The sequence below is a fragment of the Hypanus sabinus genome, chromosome 2 (genome assembly GCF_030144855.1).
Source record: "Hypanus sabinus isolate sHypSab1 chromosome 2, sHypSab1.hap1, whole genome shotgun sequence".
Taxonomy (NCBI): domain Eukaryota; kingdom Metazoa; phylum Chordata; class Chondrichthyes; order Myliobatiformes; family Dasyatidae; genus Hypanus; species Hypanus sabinus.
In genome coordinates, this window is record NC_082707.1 from 185,973,755 (window position 1) to 185,990,554 (window position 16,800).

General features: G+C 39.1%; 1 protein-coding gene across 5 annotated transcripts in view; it reads left to right on the forward strand.

The window, feature by feature from the left end:
- The window catches only part of gtf2a1 (general transcription factor IIA, 1), a 71,605-nt gene extending 58,185 nt beyond the window's left edge, over window positions 1–13,420 (forward strand). For all 5 annotated transcript variants that reach the window (XM_059961461.1, XM_059961453.1, XM_059961439.1 and 2 more), the window contains 3 exons: window positions 1,307–1,555; window positions 5,278–5,367; window positions 11,876–13,420. In XM_059961461.1, coding sequence (XP_059817444.1) covers window positions 1,307–1,555; window positions 5,278–5,367; window positions 11,876–11,983 — 447 coding nt within the window. In that variant the 3' untranslated portion in view covers window positions 11,984–13,420. The remainder of the gene's footprint in view (window positions 1–1,306; window positions 1,556–5,277; window positions 5,368–11,875) is intronic.
- The last annotated feature ends 3,380 nt before the right edge of the window (window positions 13,421–16,800 follow it).

Genomic DNA, 16,800 nt, shown 5'->3' on the forward strand with positions numbered 1-16,800 from the left:
GTCATACCCCAGACAAAATAAGTTATTAGAGATTAATTATCCTGTTCCCTGGACGTGGCTGCAAGAGTTTTTCATCTGTTCATTTTAGCCATTTTCCACTGCTTCCTTATTGGCCTTTTTTTCATTTTCCATTTTCCATTGACACTTGCATAAAATTCAATTCCATTTGCAACTCCACAACAGATAGACCAGACCATCTTTATATGTAGCAAGCTATAGATAACATCCAGGCTTATGCTGATAAAGTGACAAAGTTATCATCATGCCACAGGTAATGATATTCTCCAAGAGAGCGTCTAGCCACCTACTTTTAACATTCATTGGTATTACTGTCAGAGAGGTCAGAAATGGAAATGGAACAGTTACCCAGATGCTGTGGCTACAAGAGCATGCCAAAGCCTTGAAATCCATGCTGATTTACTCACCTTCTGACACCAAAGCCTCAAAACATTAATTGGCTGGGAAGAAAAGTTTATGAATGTAAGATGAGTGTGATCTCAAAATTTTTTTTGAAGCTTATCTGCAAAGTAGACACAGGAGAGCCAGTGTGTGCTGTGTGCCACATAAGGGTTTATTATAACAGAATCAGAGCTCAGGGTTATTATCACTGACGTGTCTTGAAATTTGCTATGTAGCAGCAGTGCAATGTATAACATGTACTATAAACTACAATTTAAAAAAAAATACATGTTATCCTTGCTGATCTCCTCCCTGATGGGAGCAATGAAAAGAGGGCATGGTCTGGGTGGTGAAGTTCCTTAGTGGTGGATGCCACCTTTTAATCCATTTGTTAGACCATAAGACATAAGAACAGAATTACGCAGTTCGGCCCATTGAATTTGCTCTTCCATTCCGGTAAGGCTTATTTATTATCCCTCTCAGCCCTTCTCCCTGTAACCTTTGACTCCCTTACCAATCAAGAACCTATCAACCTCTGCTTTAAATATACCCAGTGACTTGCTCTCCATGATCATCTGTGGCAATGAATTCTATGGATTCACCATCTCTGGCTAAAGAAATTGCCTTTAAAAGAAATGTCTTTGTATTCTGAGGCTGTGTCCTCTGGTTGTAGACTTCCCCATTATTGTGGTTGTAGACTTCCACATTATTGGAAACATTCTCTCCTCTATCTAGGGTTTTCAATATTTGACGGGTGTCAGTGAGATTCCCCAGCATTCCCAATCTCTAGCAAGTAGGGACCCAGAGCTCCTCATGTGTTTACTCTTCGCTGAACCAAAAATAAAATTGTTAAACCATTTATAATAATGACTGAAAAGTAAATGACTTTTAATAATGAACTTTACAGGTAATGCAAGCGACCACTGTTACAGCAACGCCTTCAGCACAGGTTGCTCAGACCAACAGCTCTGCCCCAGTACAGCAGCAGCAGCAGCAGCAACAACCACAGCAGCAACAGCCACCATTAGTCATGCAAGTAGATGGGTCCGGGGACACCTCCTCTGAGGAAGACGAGGACGATGAAGAGGATGAGTATGATGATGAGGAAGAAGAAAAAGACAAGGAAGAGGTTGGAGAGGATGGACAAGTTGAAGAGGTAATGTTTTGTCATGTTTATAACTTGAATCTAGAAGTTACGTTATTAAGTTCCCTTAGTGCATAAGATGCAGTGACCCTGCAATGGAGCTGTGAAGGAATAGAATTGATTTTTCCAAATTCCGGTTATTTCCCCAACCCCCCACCCCTTCTTTCTCTCTATTTCCAATACCCATTCCAGCTCCCCTCTTATTCTTTTTCAATACCTCTTTCTAGTGCATCTCCTCCTTCCTTTTCTCCTATGATATTAGATTACTACTTCAATCCTTTGCCTTTTTCACCTTTCACCTCCCAGCTTCTCACTTCATCCCACCTCCCACCCATCTACCTTCCCCTTCAACTATCACCTTCCTGTTTGTTCCCTTCTCCCTCCCCCACACCTTATTCTGACTTCTTACCCCCTCCTTTCCAGTCTTGATGAAGGGTTTCTACCTGAAACGTCAATTATTTATTCCACCCCCTCATAAATTTTGCATGACATGCTGACTTTCTTCAGCATTTAGAGTGTTGTTCTTGATTTCCAGCATCTGCAGAATCTTTGTGTTCAGGAATAGAAATGCCATGTTTTGGTTGAGAAATCAAAAAGAGACGCAGAATGTATCTCTGGAGAATGTAAAATATTTCACTGTTTCAATAAAGGATCGGGGACTTGATGTACTAGCCAATACTTAAGCCTCAGTCGACAGTGATCGAGTTCATATGTTCTCCTTGTGATTGCATAGGTTTCCTCTGGGTGCTTCAGTTTCCTCCCATCTTCCAAAGGTGTACTTCCAAAGTCGTGGGCATGTTATGTTGACGCCAGAAATGTGGCGACATTTGCGGGCTGCCCCAGCACATCCACAGACTTCATTGGTCATTGATGCAAACAACACATTGTTTGTATTTTTGGTACATGTGACAAAGTTAAATTTTAAAAAAATAATTATGCAGTCATTGTCTGTTGTGGAAGGTTGCTGTGATTCAATTTGTGGGCACACTTCCATTACTCCTGTGAATTGAGTTGGGAACACTTTACCAGTATTTAATTGACTGCAGTGTGCCATCAAAGGTACTATAGAAATGCAGATCCTTTTCTGAAACAGGCCTGGTGAGAACATAACAATCAATACTTAAAACAAAATACAGAAGTGCCTTTATTTGTCCCTTGAAACCTGCTTAAAATGATCTAAAAATGAAACGCAGAGGGACATGGCAGTTCAGGCAGCATTTACGAAGGGAAATGAATTGTTGACATTTCGAGCTCAGATGCTTCATCAAGACAGATTTCCAGTATCTGCAAGATCTCTTGTGTTTGTGAAACTGATGTTTTTGGATTGTTGGACAAGGCCTTCATGTTGGGGAGAAAAGGCATTATGCATAATATAATGTAGATAGTCTAAACATATACAATATGGTACTTGTATTTTCAAAATGGTTGCTTGGCTGTGTTTGATAAACCAAAACCAAACAAAGACCACAATTTATTTAGGAACACAGGTTGTTGATAATCTGGTATGTGTGAAGAGATAAAATCAAAGCTGTGGTATTAAAATTGTAGAATCGACACTTGCGCATTCACCAGAAAGATTATGGGAAGTGTGGCTAGGTTTCATTGAAGAGGAATGTCAGTTCAATTGGTAACTATTTATGTATTATTATGATTTATGTAGAATTTACTTTTATCTGTCTCAAAACCTGTGTAGTTAATAAATGGTAAATTACTGAGGTATCAAATCAATTGGCCCTAAGGGATATACATTCAGTAGCCACTTTATTAGGGCACCTCCTGTATCTAATAAAGTGGCCACTGAGTGTATATATATGTTTATGGTCTTCTGCTGCTGTAGTCCATCCATTTACATTTTTGACATTTTGTGTGTTCAGAGATGTTCTTCTTCACACCACTGTTACAACACATGGTCATTTGAGTTACTTTTGCCTTCCTGTCAGCTTGAATCAGTCTGACCATTTTCCTGTGACCCTCTCAATAACAAGGCATTTTTGCCTATAGAACTGACACTCACTGGATGTGTTTTGTCTCTAAATACTAGAGAATCTTGTACATTTATTTAAAAAAAATCCCAGATGATCAGCAGTTTCTGAAATACTCAAACCATGCCATCTGGTACTAACTTCTTTTGGCAAAGTCACTTAGATCACTATTCTTCCCATTTTGATGTTTAGTCTGAAAAAAAACTGAACCTCTTCATGATGTCTGCATGCTTTTTAGCATTCAATTGCTGCCACATGATTGGATGATTAGGTATTTACATTAATGGGTAGGTATACTGGCATACCTAATAAAGAGGCCATTGAGTGTATGTTATAAAGTTCATAAATTGGACATCTGCGAGATGTGCATAATGTTTAGAAATGAAGTTTATTACAAATACCACTCTGTAGAAAATTTATTGAGAAAACTAGGCTGTATCATGACTCATTGCTAAATAGAGAAGAGCTCTGTAATCCGTAAGTCTTTAGAAATTTGGAATTTGCATTATTAAAGTTTGTGTTATTTGTCTAAAGGTGCAGTCATCCACTATACTTCTCCTAAATTCTCCATCAGAATATGGTGATTATTTTCATTTTTCATGGTAACTAAAAGAACTTCTGTTGTCATTTTTCTCACAGAATATAGAAACCAATGTATAATTTTTCACACGGCTACCTTTTTCTTTCTTGATTGTGATCCAGGATGTTGCACAGGTGAAAGCTTGTGATTCATTCAGTGGTGACATTTCAGATGACTCATTTTGTATTGAATGATCAATGTTTTTCACATATAGCAAAATGGTATTCCCGTTAACAATAAATGGAGAATCACCTTTTTCTTTCTTGTTTAAAATTTTTTTTGGTTCATCTGCCTCACGCAATTTAATGGTGTCATTGCAAAGTTAGTATATGACTGCTAGTAATTGAGTCTCACATATGCACTAGATGGCTCCCGCTCCCCTATTTAAGTCTGAATTTGGGGAACTTAAAGAGTGTATTTTCTGTGAATCTCTGAAAGCTACATTCAAAGCATTTTTTTTAAAAAAAGAGCTGTGTATGGGTCTGAACCACAATTCCTGTAAAATTACATCTTTGGTACAATATTGCGAATAAGTAGATGGCATGTATTGTGACAGGAATTTTCTTTACAGGAGTGGTACTAATGTCTTATTTCAAGATAGTGAAGGGTCAAAATGTTGCAGTGGATATGTGTAAAGTAGATGTTCCATTATCAATCTGCAGTTGTTACTTAGCAAACTGCTTTAAATAGTATCTTGAACATAGGAGAAAATCATTTTGGCTTCTTACCCTTCCTTTCCAGTCCTGATTAAGGGTCTCTGCCCAAAACACAGTTTTTTATTCCTTTCCATTGATGCTGCTGACCTGCTGAGTTTCTCCAGCTTTTTTTTTATGTGTAACTCTGGATTTCCAGCATCTGCAGAATCTCTTATGTTTAGAAATTCAATGAGATGCTTTGTATATGTGTAATCAGCCATATTACATTTAACGATGGGCATTGGAGAGGTCAAGATAGGAATTCCAGACTAGGGCAGTGGCAATTGAAACCACAGTTATTAGTAGCAGTTGGAAAGGGAAGGCTTGAGGGAGCAGAGAGGAGGAATGGAAGATTCTGAGAATTGCAGGGCATATATTGTGTGAGTTTCTTTGTGTACTGCACCGTTTAACTGGGGTTGATTGATTTATGGAAATTGATTTTAAGTGGGTTAATTGCCTATGCTGATTCTCTCCTAGGAGCCACTGAACAGTGAAGATGATGTCAGTGATGAAGAAGGCCAAGAACTATTTGACACAGAAAATGTCGTCGTGTGCCAATATGATAAGGTGAGAACCTAAAGAAGATCAAAGCATAATTGTGGTCAACATGCTTGGCTCTAATCTCAGATTTATTCCTTATAAATGTTGTGAGTCTTGGAACATTCCAGAGAATGACAAGGTGAAAGTTCCTTTATCATACTTCCAGGTTTCTCTGTAGTATAAAGGTGTTTCTGCATCAATGGTAAATTGTTCATGTCTCCACAAATTTGTGAAAGGTTTCTGTGATTAAAAACTCATCTTCATTGATACGTTTTGTGGTTCTTCTCAATCCCACTGCAGTCATCCTGCCTAAACACTTCTGCCAATAATTCAATTGTTGTACAATAGTGAGGAAGTCTAGGGTAAGAGGGCACTGCCTCAGGATAGAAAGACCACCCTTCAGAACAAAGATGAAGCAGAATTTCTTTAGCCGTAGGGTGGTGATTCTGTGGAATTAATTTCCATAAATGGCTGTGGAGGCAGAGTCATTTGGTGTATTTAAAATGGAAGTTGTTTGGTTTTTGATTAGTAAGGGCGTCAAGGGTTTCGGGGAGAAAGCAAAAAGATCATGTTGAGAGGGATAATAAATCAGCCATGATGGAATAGTAGAGCAGATTTGATGGGCTGAGTGGCTTGATTCACCTTCTGTGAATTAAGGAATTATGGTTAGTGTATGATCACATGAAGTGGTGGATTAGTTCTGCATAAGGTTTTTTGAGCGAGTAATCATGTATGGGTAGGCCTAACTCTTGGAACTTTATTCAGAGGATTTAGATGCTATGTTTTGTTTGATATATTTATACTACTTATTGAATTTGTATTAGCACAGGAAGGCTTATAAAAAGAAACTTCCACCAGTTTAAACAAACAGAACCATCTGGCAGACGGTGTCCAACTCATCAGAGGACAGTTTCACTTGTTATGTGCTGAATTGCAGCAGCTTATTCTGAGATTCACAAAGTGAACAGGAACATCTTGGCTGTTGTTGACCATACGTTTCAGAACTTGAGAAGAGTTAGTTTATTTTAACTCTGCAAAAAATCTGAGATGGGAACTAATGGAATTTAGAGTTTGGAAATCTTACCCAGTTTCTGGGTATTAGCAAAGTTATTCTGTTGATTTGTAAATGATTTGCTTTCTAAGGCAAGTACTGTGGGCCAGGTTTTTCTGGGGCTCGTCTCTAATCAGAACTGACGGCATTAAGCTATTTGCGGTTTTGTGGTTCCAACCCTTTTCACATTAAAGCCTTGCGTTTGCCTCCTGATTTAGGAAGGCTCCCCAAAAGGTAAACGGACTGAAAAATTAGGTATCTATTGAGCATTTAAAGTTTTCATACAAGACTAGATAAGTATGAATTATAGAGATTTGAATGTATGTGGGTGGGGTTAGGTTATAGAGAAATCACAATTTTAAATTTCATTAAAGCACTGTATGCTGGAGATCATATTTGCAGTTATTTGCAAATCATGAACTCTTCTGAAAAAGCCATTGAGCACTGCAAAATGAGTTCTGTTTATACATTGTGTACCTACACTTAGTGGCCAATTTATTAGGTACCTATATCTAATAAAGTGCCCCCTAAGTGTATGTTTGTGGTCTTCTGCTGCACCCCATCAATTTCAAGGTTTAACAGGTTGTGCTGAAATGCTGTTCTGCACACTGCACACTGTTGTTGTAACATTTGAGTTACTGTCGCCTTCCTGTCAGCTTGAATTAGTGTGGCCATTCTCCTCTCACCTCTTATTAACTATGCCTTTTCTCCTATGGAATTACTGCTCACTGGATACCCTTTGGAGTTTACAGAGAATGGCGTAAAAACAGTCTGTACTGTGGGAAAATCTCAGGAGATCAGCAGTTTCTGAGATACACAAACCACCATGTCTGGCATCAGCAATCATTCCACAGTCAAAGTCACTTACATCACATCTCTTCCCCGTTCTGTTGTTTGGTCTGAACAGCAACTGAATCGCTTGATCATGTCTGCATGCTTATATCCATTGAGTTGCTGCCACATGATTGGCTGATTAGATATTTGGATTAATTGTAGTGGTGCACCTAATAAAGAGACCACTGAGTGTATTTCTCTCTTTTTATGATGAACCAATTTGTTGAACTACTGATAGATCTGGCCGACTACGACGGAAGTGGTGATACAATTGTAGAGATTATAATAAAATAATTTGCATATAATACAAATCTGGCTGTGTGGTTTATGTCGTGGACAAACAATTCCTTCAGTAGGAAGACGAATGAAGATTAGCCTTATTCGTCACTTATACAGTGAAATGCATCATTTGCATCAAATCAATGAGGATTGTGCTGAGCAGCCCATGGTACCGGCGTAGCATGTCCACAACTCACTCACTCTTAGCTGCAGATAGGGAAAAAAAAGTTGCAAAAAAAGAGTTTAATCCTGAGAAGTGTGAGGTAATGCATGTGGTCAGATGTGGAAAGGTATGGAAATATACAATAAACGGAAAATTATTAAGTGATGTGGAGGATCAAAGGAAACTTGGTGTATTTACTAGAATCTAGAAAGATGGCAGGACAACGGAATAACATGGTTATAAAGGAATATAGGATGTTTTTCTTTATTAATTGGAACATAGGATATTAAAGCAGGGTGAATAAAAACATACACAGTGCAGTATTAGTTGGATCAGAGCTTGAGAATTTCATATATTAGAAACATAGAAAACCTACAGCACAGTACAGGCCCTTCAGCCTACAAAGTAGTGCTGAACATGGGGTTACCCATAGCCCTCTATTTTTCTAAGCCCCATGTACCTAAGAACCTATCGTATCCGCCTCCACCACCATTGCTGGCAGCCCATTCCACGCATTACCACTCTGAGTAAAAAAACTTACCCTTGACATCTCTGTATCTACCCCCAAGCACCTTAAACTTGTGCCTTCTTGTGGCAGTCATTTCAGCCCTGAGAAAAAGCCTCTGACTATCCACACGTGCTTACACGTCCTCTATCAGGTCACCTTTCGTCCTCCATATATGACCATAATGACCACATATTCTTGGTCATTATGTTACAGAAAAGATTGAAGAGTCTGTGGAGGAAATTTTTGGGGGAATCTGCAAATATTAGGAACTGAAATAAGACCTCATGGCTCTTGAAACCAAGGTTATACCCCATTTTCTACCTCTGCTTCATCTTCTTGCAGTGTTGCCATATCTATTTAGTCAGTCAAATACAGAGTTGGGCATTTGGCCCACCATGGCTATGTTGTTTATATACCTGCACTCATTCTGTAGCTCGTTCTTTGGCCATTCAGTTTCTTGTCAACAGGCCTACTTGTCCATAATAATGGTGTTGTGTTCCTTAATTGTTCACTTCTGGTCACCTCATTATAAAAATGATGTGGGAACTTTAGAGAGGGTGCGGAAGAGATACACCAGGGTGCTGCCTGGATTAGAGAGCATGTCTTATGAAGTTAGGTTGAGCATATTAAGGCTTTTCACTTTGGAGTGAAAGAGGATGAGAGGTGAGTTGATAGATATGTACAAGATGGTAAGAGACGTGGATCTAGTGGTTAGCCACAGTGGAAATGGCAAATATGCAGGGGCATAATTTTAAGTAGCTGGAGGAAAATAAAAGGGGATGTCAGAGGTAAATCTTTTACACAGGGAATGATAGGTGTGTGGAATTCCCTTCCCGGAATGGTAGTGGAGACAGAGACTCTTATATAAGCACATGAATAATAGAGAAATGGAGGACTATGTAGGAGGTAAGGGTTAGATTGATCTTCAGAGTAAGTTAAAAGATTGACATAACATCGTGGGCTGAAGGGCCTTTACTGTGGCTATTTATTTGTTTAGTCGGTGCAGCTTGTTGGGCCAATTTATCTCTAAATAAATAAATAAGATTTCCCTCTAATGGTGGCATGGTGGTGTCACAGTTCGCGTACACTATTCAAATGTCAGCGACTGGGTTTCATTTCTGGCTGCTGTCTGTACTTTTCCTCCCGTGGCCACATGGGTGATCCCATTTCCTTCCACAATCTAAAGACTTACAGATTAGTAAGTTAATTGGTCGCACGGCTGTAATTAGGCAATTTGGGCTCGTTGGTCCGGAATGGCCAGTTACTGTGCTGAATCTCTAAATAAATAAAGTAAAAATAAATAAAATTTGGAGATGGAGGCTCTTCTGGCCCAGCAAGCTGTCTATTTAACCCTAATCCCATCACAGGACTATTTACAACGACCAATTAACCTACTAGCTGGTGCATCTTTGGAACGTGGCAGGAAACCAGAGCATCTGAAGGAACCCACATGCTCACAGGAAGTTTGTACAAACTTATTACAGACAGCTCTGGAATCGAATTCTGAACTCTGACGCCCTGATTTGTCACTGTTGATACTGTGAACTATGTTCCAGTTGTCTTAATGAATGTGTAGATCATTAAACTATGAATATATGCAAGGTACTTGCAGTCACCTCCGAGCTTTTGTGGCTGATGGAAAAACTAGAGGGAATGCCGGGATTTGTTTATCAAGTGGAGTTAGTGCAGAATGTGCTCAAGAAGTTAAGCTGCTACTGAAATTGGCAGCTACAGGCAGGACAGAGGAAGATATTATTGAAGTTGCTCACATGAGATCAGTTGTACTCATTTTTAGGAGGGGATAAGGGGCAAATCATGGCAGAACGTCTTTACAGCTACTCCAGTAAGTTCAGCAACTGAAGTTGCATCTACTTCTCGCCCTTTTCATTTTCCAAGCCACAGATGATTGGTTGGAATCCTGCAGCGAGACTGGAAGGGAAACAAGATATCTGCAGTTCCACAAGCTGCAATAGACCACTGGGTAGGGTGTTTTTTTGGAGTCTTCTACATGAAGATTTGTTGACTTAATATTTATTCTTTGATTGAAATTTTCATATGTGTCTCACATGAAGCTATCACTGAACGTAATTGTAGTCAGAAAGGAAAAGAAGCGCGTGTGGATAATAAAATATTTGATTTGCTTTGGCAGATTGCTGAACAAACAGTAATGAACGATTCAGTGTGTTTATTTACTTTGGGCACTAAGAAGAAAAAAGAGACAGTATCCTTTATGTTGGCTTTTGAAGCAGCTTCCTATTTCTCTGGCATGAATTTCAACTATCTAACATTCTAAAAATTTTCTTAATTGGTCTACTTTGGAAAATAATTTGAGTTGCCCCTGAGATCACTGCATTTGTTGAAGCCACAGATCTAATGATTTTCAGCTAATTTTATGGTCTTTTTAACAGTGCATGCCATTCATGCAATTTTTTTCTGTTATAAAAGTGCATCAGGGTAGTTCAAGGGAAAACAACAATGCAGAATGAAGTGTTACAGAGAAAATGCAGTGTAGGCAGACAAAAAGATTCAGCATTTTCTCTTCATAGTTTTCTTTTGAAATAGGAAGGGGTAGTGGGAAGGACAGCAATTTCTTTTACATTTACATTTTTCACTAAGCAGATGACATTATTAAAGCAGATTTACTGTCCTGTTCTAGTTACTCTGCAAAAGTGGTAAGCTTTCTCCTTGTACCCTCACCCCTCAAGATTGCCCTTTGAGAGAAACTTGATCTTTCTACTGTGATTTTGGGAAGGAACTTCTAGAATTTCTCAGCAGGACATTGCCTTCCCTGAGTTGGGATAGAATGCAACTTGAAGGAGAACTTGGAGATGTTGTTCCCTCTGATTGCTGCCTTTGTCTTTCTTGATGGTTGATTAGCATGGTAGTGTAGCGGTTAGTTTAACGTTTTACAGTGCCAGTGATCAGTGTTCAACTCCTGCTACTGCCTGTAAGGAGTTTGTATGTTTTCCCTGTGCCTGGGGGTTTTCTCCGGGTGCTCCAGTTTCCTCCCACGTTCCAAAGATGTACACGGTAGTAAGTTGTAGGCATGCTCTGTTGGCACTGGTAGCATGGTGATACTTGTAGGCTGCCCCCAGCACATCCTTGGACTGTTTGGTCGTTAATACAAACAACGCATTTTACTGTATGGATTAATGTTTTGATGTACTTGTTACGAGTAAAGCTATTCTCAAATCTTGTTTAAATTTTTAGATACAGTACAGTAACAGGTCTTTCTGACACAAGAAGCCAGTGCACCCAATTACATTCACATTACCAATTAACCTTCTAACCTGTGCTGGAGCAATTGACAGAAATCCGTGCGGTCATAGGGAGAATGTATAAACTCCTTACAGCCAGCAGCATTATTGAACCTCTGCCGCTGGCACTGTAATAGCATTATGCTAATTGCTATACTATTTTGCTGCCCCATATTTGGGAAAAGAGGCTGAATATGAAGACTCTGCTGAAGAGGTACCTCTGTGTCCACCCTATCAAAACCCTTAATTGTTTTGAAGTCCTCTCAGATTACTTTTCGTAAGGTAGAGCTTTTTCGACCCTTCCTCTGACAGAGAAGGAAGCTGTTGTTCCTCAAAACCTTCAGAAGTTGGGACCTTGAAGTTGGGGATGGTTGGAAGAGCGAGTAAATCTATGTTACCCTTGTGGCACTGTTCAGCATAACAATTATTGTTGTTGTTTCTAGATCCACCGAAGTAAGAATAAGTGGAAGTTTCACCTGAAGGATGGGATCATGAACCTTAATGGGAGAGATTATGTTTTTTCCAAAGCTATTGGAGATGCAGAGTGGTAAGAATTCAGATCTTCCTAAAGAAAAGGACAGGCTTATTGGACTGGACTAATGTGCACTTAAACTGGAGTATAAAGCCTGCAAGTGAAAAGAATACAGAACTACTGGAACCCAAGCTACTGAGTTGTACAACACTACATTACATGGGGGAAAAAGCCTTGCCACTGAACTGGCTAACATTTTACAAAGAAACAAAAGAACAGTGTGCTTAACTATCAGTCATACCATAATACAGTCACTGCTTGTTGATTGATGAATATATCCACAGAGCTAATGAGTTTACAAGCTCCAAGACTCTTCCAAGGAGAAAGCATTTAGAGGACCTGGTCACTGTGCTTTGTGCTAAGTGCTGTCATTTGAATTGCATAGAAACTAAATATATAAAAGTTTAAAAAAATGTTCTTTTATAGGGGAGGTTTATAGCTGGGGAAAAATATCTTGTAAATTCAAATCCCTTCACTCATATAGTGATTGAATAACTTCCGGAGCCAGGACCAATGTATCATTAAGGTATAACAATGGCTGATATATTTTAAAAAAAAGTAGAACAAAGTTGATAGATGACTTTGAATTGCGAACAGTTTGATAACCTTGACATGTATTCTGTTTACCTTTTTTATGCTGTGATTTTATTACGGTATGCAATATAGTTGAGACAGACTCTACTAACCTGTTGTTTTCACGCCATACCTGTGATAAATTCTGAAAGTCAGCCCAATCCCTGAGGCTGAACACACCAAATTGTGCTCTTATATAGTGCTGTTATCAAGTGTTCCTTTTGCAGCATGTTTCATAGTTTATTTTTCTCCATGTGGCACATCGAGCTATACTGTAGATCAGTGCGCAGCCTGATTTTAATTGACAACTTTTATTTTGGACTGCCACATTAGGTTTGAATAGAAATCATCATTCCTTTTAAATTTTCTCTGTTTTATTCCCTTCCTCCTCCCCTCCTGTTTTATATAATGGGTTTTTTAATCTTGTGGAAGACTTTGGAATTTATTAGAAGAGTGAGGGTATTTACCTTTTTAAAAATGATGACAGCGACATCACTTTTAGCTACGTTTTCAACAGAGACAGTATTATGCGATTACTGAGATGATTCTAGAGAGAAGGAAGTGACAAAGTTTGCACATAGAATGGTGGAACTTGCAAAAAAGATGAGCGTCTTTTGAAAGAAAAAATTAATTTGCTTTCTGAGATAAAACCAACCATTTACAAGTTTTGTTTTTTTTTAAATTAAGAGAAAAGCCTGTACACACGGCAAGTTGGGTGGGGAGAAAGATCAGCTTTAATTAGCTTATCTCTTTTCTACACCCCACAGCTTCTTAGTCAACTGGTGTTGTACATAAATGTAAGAGGGAAATCTATTTATTATGTTTGTATAATTCATCTTGTACCATTTAAATCAAGGTTCTTAATAAAATAAAGTCATCTTTGTTTAAGGCCCTGCTTGTAAGACAATTAGAGAACTTAGTATTTTCTTGTACTAAGATCTATTTTAAGTTACTTAAAGTATTTTGCCTTTGCAAAAAAATTAATTAAAAACACCCTTAAAGTTTGTGTTTATTCCTTTAATTTACCTAGATTTTGTGTAATTTCTCTGGGGGGAAATAAATTGCAGAAATAGAATATATTTACAGTTTGCCCTAATCATTGTAGGTTTTAAATCAGAATGTTTGGGTGGGGAGGGGTGGTAGATGTATATATGTATATTATTAACCCCAGCTTCAACATTTTAAACTGAGTGAGAATGAATACTTTGTTATAATTTATATTTTTTATTTCAAATATATTGTGAATCTCAAATTGGACAATTCATTGTACAAAAATTAAACTTTCACGATTTGTAATGTTTTTGGAACAGTATTTCAACTTTCATTGAAATGAGTTGGCCAAAATCTATGCATCTCCAGTGAATAACCCGATCTACTTACTGCTAATCAAGGAGCAATTCAAAGGTAGATCGCAGGATCGGGGTGATTGTTCTTTTTTTCAAAATGAAGACAGTAATCCATTCTAATTATTCCCTAGTCAAGCAGGGAAGTTCTGCTAAAATGACTATGTCAACAAGTCAGATAACTCGTTATCCTTCAAGTACTGTGATGTGTTATAGACCAAATTACCTGAAAAAGCCATTGTACAAGTATTTTTGAGTTATGAGAAATTACTTATTTCCAGAAATATATAGATGTGATTATTCAGGTTATTTATCACATGCACATCAAAACATATAGTGAAATGTGTTGTTTGCATTTTTAACATATCCAAGGATGTGCAGGGGCAGCCCACAAGTGTTGTCATGGCTTCTGACACCAAAACAGCATGCTCACAAAGTTCAGAACAACAAGGAACAGCAATGGATCAATAACAGCAAAACAAGCCCTACAGTCGCAGACTTGCAGACTCTCCAAACCTGGCACTCGCTGACCCAGGGCAACTCACTGAGTGGTTGGGTGGGGTTCACCATCTCTCATCTACAGAACCTGCTGTTGACAGGGGATTGCGTGTCAGCACTGGCTCCTGCGTCTGATTCTTCATTCATTCACCTAACTACTAACTCCTCTCATCCTTGTCCTTGAACTCCCAACCTGTCCCCCTAACTTCCCCCAAAAACATCCCTATGAGCTTAAAATCAACCAAGTCTAAGCCACTATGCAAGGACATCGCAACTTGACTGGAAAAGAGATAAATAGATGAGGCAAGTTCTGAAGAACAGAAGAGTCTTGTTTTTGAGACATAGGAGTGAATTTGGCCCATTGAGCCTGCTCCACAAGTTGATCACAGCTGATTTATTATTCCCTCTCAATTTTTGTCCTATTTGATTTTGATATTTCAGGCTTTTGCCCTGCTGGATTCCAGCTTCACAACAGTACATGAGAAAGGAATTTAAATTAATTTCTGTCAAATGGATTTTTATCCAAAAGCAATCCTGTTACAATTACTGAGATTTGAATTTGTTTTCAGAATTGAGGTGTATATACAGTACACAGTGAGTGTTACAAAAACATTGAACCAAAAAATAAGTGAATTGTGAAGTGAGTTAAAGCGGCTGCTCAAGATGTCAGGTGTCAGGATGTCAAGGTGTCAGGTGTCAAGCTGTCAGGTGTGACAGCTGTGACTCCCTGCTCTGCCAAATCATGCTCAGCTGATTCCATTGGCAGTGGTTCGATTAGCAATCCCTCTTGTAAATAAAGTGCCTTGGGAAAAGTATTCTGTCCCCACAACTGTTTTCATATTTTAGGGTCTCATTTTCTAACTTTAAAATATATTGAAGTAGGGTTTTTTTGGGCTAATCTGCAGAAATCAAAAGAAAATTACCAAAACCCATCAACAATTTACTAAAAAAAAATCAGAAGTCTGAGGCTGGAAAAGCATTTATCCCCTTTGTAATTTCTATGCTAACTTTCCTCAGGTGCAATACTCAAAGGTACATTTCATGTCAGTGTATACAATATAGATCCTGAAATGCTTTTTCTTCGCAACCATCCATGAAAACGTGCCCCCAAAGAATGAATGACAGTTGAATGTTGGAACCCCAAAGTCCCTCCTCCAACTCCCCTCCCTCCTGCGCGTAAGCGGCAGCAAGCAAAGCTCCCCCCCTCTCCACCAGCAAAAAATAAGCATCGCCACCCGCCACTGAGCACTCAAGCGTGCAGCAAAGACATAGACTTGCAGTACCCCAAAGACTAGTCGTTCACCTGGTATTCGACATACCACAGGCTCTCTCTCTCCCTAATAAAGGAGAAAAAGGTGTTTCTGTTTCACAGTGAGAGGGGAGACATAACAAAGAATTTGCTGGTTTACGATGCATCACTTTTCTGAGCTCTGTGCCCAAAGATCTCAGGTCTCTGGGCACACGCCCATAAATCTTCTGACTCCCATGACACACCAATTGGCCTGGACAGCGACCTTTGATCTGCCCATCACCAGAACTACGCAATCACAGCCCCCTGAAGGTGAGCTGAGCTCTTAGGCCGCACCCTTAGCATGTTGAATAACAGCCAGTAGTGAAACCCCGAAAGCAGGTCCCATATCCAAAGTCCACGTGTAACTCCAGGTCAGGATTTTCAAAAGAACCCTGAAAGGGAAAAATAGAGATATAAGATGGAAATAAGAGTTGTTTCCAAAGATGCAAGCAAAGGAGTTGAGGTTAGGTGCTATTGTTTTCTCCGGTATATTACCACCTCACCCAATTTGTTGATGTAGAAAATTGGAGGATCACCTGAATAAATACCCCCACTCTCTGTAAGGCCATACAGTATGATAGATTTTCAACAACCAAACCAAAATGAAAGCATAAAAGCATTCGAGGCAAGTCAGGGAAATGATAACGGAGAAGCATAAATCTGGGGAAGGGTACAAGACCATCTCAAAACCACTGAGCCTACTTCACAGCTCAGTGCAGTCCATTGTGAAAAAGTATGAATTCATAACCACACTGCCTAAGTCAGGCCGCTCTCTAGACTTACTTGCTGGAGATGAATGGCACTTGTAAGAGGGGCTGCTGTGACACCAACAGTCACTCTGAGTGAGCTGCACAAGTCAGTGGCTGCAACTGGAGATGAAGTTCATGGCTCCACAATCTCTCAGCCTTGCACAAAAAGGATATTTATAGAAGAGCAGCAAGGAAGAGGCCCTGCCTGTAGAGACTTCACAGTATCTTCTTAGTGGCCCTTTGTAAAGATGTGGAAGAAAGTCTTGTGATCACATGAGATAAAGTGAAACTTTTTGGCCTCAACAGTAAGTATGTGTGGCTTAAATATAATACTATACATCAGCCAGGTAAAGAACCTACTGTAAAGTATGATGGAGGTAGC